This window comes from Oratosquilla oratoria, chromosome 12, assembly GCF_046742065.1.
Source record: "Oratosquilla oratoria isolate Oo_2021 chromosome 12, ASM4674206v1, whole genome shotgun sequence".
NCBI classification, from domain to species: domain Eukaryota; kingdom Metazoa; phylum Arthropoda; class Malacostraca; order Stomatopoda; family Squillidae; genus Oratosquilla; species Oratosquilla oratoria.
In genome coordinates, this window is record NC_134788.1 from 29,157,392 (window position 1) to 29,162,674 (window position 5,283).

The 5,283-nt window shown below is 44.4% G+C and overlaps 1 protein-coding gene across 1 annotated transcript in view; it reads right to left on the reverse strand.

Moving 5' to 3' along the window:
• Positions 1–4,439: 4,439 nt before the first annotated feature.
• Positions 4,440–5,283, reverse strand: part of LOC143030642 (uncharacterized) — a 2,575-nt gene continuing 1,731 nt past the window's right edge. Inside the window, exon 4 of the mRNA XM_076193815.1 lies at positions 4,440–5,068. Coding sequence (XP_076049930.1) covers positions 4,918–5,068 — 151 coding nt within the window. The 3' untranslated portion in view covers positions 4,440–4,917. The remainder of the gene's footprint in view (positions 5,069–5,283) is intronic.

Sequence of the window (5,283 nt, forward strand, 5' to 3'; positions counted from 1 at the left end):
AAAAAAAACATATTTGAAAGTAGTTAACAAGTGAAAACATAATCCAAGCCAACAACGTAAATGAATTTAAGGCAATGTTCAATGGATGGAGTCAGAGGCAGTACCCCATAAGCACAGCTGTAACCATGTATACTACAAGTGAATACAGTTTGGTAGATACATAAACACGACGGTGTAGTGGTAGCATGCTCATCTGCTAATTCAACCATCTGATACACTCAACACATGGTTCATCACAAACAGACTCAACATAGCTACAACCAAATCAACAGCAACACTTCTTACCAACTGGACAAAAGGACACAAATACATAACTCATCCCTATATCAACCACACACACCCAAAATTCTTGGTGTAACATATGATACATCCATGTCATTCAAACAACACATCACAAACATAAAAAAAAAATGAATGCACATCTAGACTCAACACACTTCAATCAATCAGTGGAACAACATTTGGACAAAACAAAGAAACTAATATAACAATATACAAACAATGCATACGCTCAGTGATGAATTATGCGAGTCCTGCATGGGCTCCTAATCTCAGTGAGACACACCACAACACCCTTCAAATCATACAAAACAAAGCCCTAAAAACAATTACAGGCTGCACAAATACAACACCTACAGACCATTTACACCATGAAACAAAAGTCCTCAAAGTCAAGGACCACCTCGACATGAGAGGCACACAAACACTTGCCGCAGCCACCACAAACACATCACACCCGCTACACTACATAGTAGAACACCCACACACACCAAGAAACATTAAAACAACACCCAAAGACCTGTATCACACACAGATACTCTCTTCTCTTCCTCCACAACCACCAAATACCAGCCTCCGGAAACATATTCATAATCATATCACTCACCGCTCCAGTAACACACTGAAAGACAACACATTGCTGCATGCCAGACCCCCTACCATCCACCCTTCTGAATCCTCTCTCCCACGAAAGGACAGAGTCCACCTGGCCAGACTGCGGTACGGCCACCACCCAGCACTTCTAAGCTACCAGAAGAGGCTGGATGACCGCATTGTGAACAGCTGTCCAGGATGTAACACTTCCCCCCATACCATACAACACATAATGGAAGACTGCATTATACACAATCATGCACGCAAACAACACAATATACACTCTATAAAGGATTTGTGGGAAAACCTAGTTTCGGCTGTGGTTTTCTTTGGGGAGACGGGACTGCTCGGACAAACAGTCTAGGGAACGAAAACAACAACGACAACAACAACCATCTGAGTTAAAGTCCCCACCAAGTGCTGCGAAACATCGCTGTACTGCGAGTCGGCACTCTAACTCTGGTGAGCAAGGAGTTGTGTATGTGTGTAAGGTCACAACATTACCCATAGATTGAACCATATATGAGCTCTGAGGTCTTGTCTAGGAAGGTCACAGTTGTTGTTCATGAGCCAATACTTGATTCAAGACCATAGTGAATCACACACACACATGATTACAGTGTTCAGGTCACCAAAGGGAATAGCTTGCATCGAGAGAAGAGATCTGATTAAAGATGGGAGTGGTTTAAGAGTTCATGGAAGTAAAGACCACATGTCGATTGGATGTGAAGATATACAGTTTTCCATATAGATTTATAAAAATGTGGAATGGCTTGGAGGGTTGTATAGCCCAAGCTCAAACAACAAATGAGTACAAATCTAAATATGATGATTGGAAGTCAAAGATATAGATTAAGTTGGAACGTAAATGAGTTTGAGTCTAGGCATGTGCGGTATGAATGTGGTGCAGATGGGGGTGGGGGTACAGTTGGCGCACCCGACACGGGATCAAAGGTCATGGTGTAGAAAGGAGGGTGAGTGGGCGCGAACTGAGTGCGTATGCTAGTGTTTATGTGGAGCAAATAGTAAAGAGGTGCGAGTTTAAGTGCGCTAGAGTTAGAAATAAGAGAGCTAGTGGTTTTAGGTAAAGGTAGATTGTAGAGTGAGAGAAACGAGCAAGTGCGTTGGGGAATTGAAAAGTGGAAGAGAAACTAGCGAAGAGACAGAGTCTGGGAAGGTGTGCGAAAGAAGGAAGTTGAAGATAAATGTGGGTAAAGGTAAGGTGATGAGATGTACAAGCGGAGTAAAAGGCAGCAGACTGGAAGAAGTGGATAGTTTTAGATACTTGGGTGCAAATGTGGCAGGAAAGGGTGGAGTGGAGGTGGAGGTGGAATGAAGATTGAGAGAAGCAAACAAATGCCTTGGTGGATTAAAAAGTGTAATGAGAAATAGACATTTAGGAATAGATGTTAGGAGGAGATTGTATGAAGGAGTGATTGTGCCAATAGAACTGTATGGGGCAGTAACATGGAACATAAAAGAGGAGGAGTTTGAATGTGTTAGAGATGAGGTGCCAGAGAAGTATGATAGGGGGTTACTAGGCTGGATAGGGTGAGAAACTATGTGAAGAGGAGGACAGGGTGGAAAGGCGAGGCGGGAGATAGGGTTGATGAAAGAGTAATGGGATGGTTTGGACACAAGAAAAGAATGAGTAAAGAAAAACTAGTAAAATGAGATATGGAAGGGAGAGGTGGAAGGAGTGAACATGAGGGGGCGACCAAGGATGAGATGGGTGAACGGGGTCAAAGGGGCATTGGAAAAGAGGGGAGTGTCTGTTGAGGAAGAGAGAAGACAAAAGATGGGAGTGGATGGAGAATGGTTATGTATGGATGATGCTGTGATGCATGAAAGGGAGTGGGTGGGGGATGTGGGGTGAGGGTGTATGTGTGAAAAATAAGTTGATGCAGCCTGAGTCGAGTAATCTAAAGCGTCATACAAGGACTCACACAGGTGAGAACCCTCAAAAATGTATTGCTTGTAAGGCTGTGTTTTCTAAATTGATGTGGTCACCAATTAAATGAAGCGGCCATGCTGTGGATGTGTTGTGTCTTGCTGCATTGCTTCTGAACCAGGGCAGTAGGCAGGATACAGCGATGACCCGTCATTCATGAGAAGCTAAGATGAAAGGGAGGAAAGGGTGGTGGATCGGCTACCTTCCTGGTAAGAGGGAAAAAGCTCTTGGTATATAGACCGACAATTAAACTGTTCTCTTGTAATACTACTTGTCCCTAATATAGTGATTAGAATCAATAAGTATTAATGTGAGGGATACATTTTTTCCTGATAACTCATGTTGAAGGCAATCTAAGTCAAAGTAGGGGAAAGTGATGTTGGTAAATGGTTGAATTAGGAAATGAGAAATATGTAACTGTTCCTTTAAGAAAAAACTGGCTGTGAAATATATTTTCTGGCGTACTTACTACTACATGAACAGTTCTGATGTGAATTTCCAATTTAGGCTGATAAGAACAGAACACAATAAAAGAACGAAGGAGACTACAAAAGACCATAAAATTTATTACCACCTATCACCCCGCCCATAAATTTATCTAGCCTCTCACAACAACTGATAGTTTCAGTTCTCCCTACATTGTTACTAAGTCTATTCTACTATTCTATTCATTAACCACTTTATTGGTAAACCAGGTCATGCCTGTTTCCTTCTCAAGTCTTTCAGAAAGTGTAAATTAAGGTACCTATTTTCTTCGTAAGGTAAATTTCTGAGCCCGTGTATTATTTTGGTCCTTCTCCTCTGCACTGATTCTAGTGAATTAACATCCAATCCACAGGACGGAGACCAAAACTGTACAGGATACTCAAGGATAGATCAAACTAAAGTCAGATAGATTTTGATAACCATACCTGCACTTTTGTAACTGTCCTAGCAATAAATACTAATGCCTTATTACCTGTTCCTGGCGCTAATGGACTATTTCCTGGATTTAAGGTCAGGACTCCCTAGCACTACCTACTCTTTCTTACATTCACTTTTTTCTCAGTTTTCAGTCTTGATAGCAAAAGACACCCATTTTTCGAGTGCCTAATAGGATTGTGCACTTTTGAAAGGGAACAGACTGAACTGTTATTGGAAAATTTATCTTTCAAAGTTCTGATTCCTTTTTCATTAACTCCGTATTAAAGAAGTCTGCCATCCGTCTTGTAGTAGAGTGGAACCGTTTCTCAGTCACAAGCTGGTGGTAGTAGCAGGAGAGGGGAGCAGTTGTCAGCTCTTCTGGTTTGAAAAGGAGGAGTCAGAGTTGACAAAGACAAGTTCTGGGCTGTACTTTCCCGGGAGTGAACGCCAAGAGGTCGACGCTAATGTTGTGAAGGACATTCAAGAAGTGTTGGCCCTTTCAATTTTATTACCTGGCATTTATGCAAAGATATTTTAGAGGAAGATAATCGGACACGAGTGCGTTTTACATTCTAGAACACCGGGTCAAATGACCAAGAAAGGATGTAGGACGAGCTCCTATTAAGAGGTCATTCTCAGGGTCAGAGTCATATCACGATGAGGATTGGTGGTTGGGGGAAACCGGTTACTGTACTCTGCGGGAGTTGATGAATCGAACCTGACGACCTGCCCTGCCCATCCTGTATTTTCAAGTGACCTCTCGATGCCTGAGAGGGACGGCTTCCTTTCTTGACAGTGTAAAGCAGACCAGAGGTGAATGAGAAGTTGTTGTGTTGTTGAGGATGATCGGTGTTTCCGGAAGGGGAACATGTGTGATCTGTGTAGGGTCACTGCTGGAGAAGCAGCAACACAGTATACAGGAGGAGTGCGATCGGGTGCTGCTGTGAACAAAGGTCAGCGGCCGGTAGGAATGAGCGCACTTGTTGCTGCGTGCTTATAATGTGGTGTCCTTGGCAAGACCTGGTCAAGGGAGGTGTATGCGGTTCTTCCCTGCACTCTGAGTCCCCGACGGTTTTGAGACATCGTCTGTTACAGGGGCGCCGAGTCGCCCTGCATCTTCCATTCGTGGTCGCCGGTGGGTGCACGAAGAGGTGAGGCCAGGTGGTCCTGAGGTGTTGGATGGGCCTCTCCTAGTGGGCGCGGATGGTCCGCTGGGCACATTCGGGCACTTTTGCCGCCACTGTGCAGTACAGTTTGGACGGGCTGAAGAGCAGTTCCCCGGGGCATTTGTAGTCCTTCATCTCAAACCCGCCATTCGGCAGTCCCTTGCACACGTAGTACCTGCAAATCAAAGAACGAGCGTGAGTGCGGCACTCTGGTGCCTGCCAAAGGGTGAATTGGCCAGAGACAGGTGGGTTCTGCCAAATGCCCTGCAAGGCGGTATAGAAGGGAGCTACTGGAGGCAATCAGTTGGCAGGCACAGTGACAGACAAAAAGACAAAGGGATTCCTCTCGTGGGGGTCGATCGATCGCTGGGCTCGAACTCGGGGGCCCAT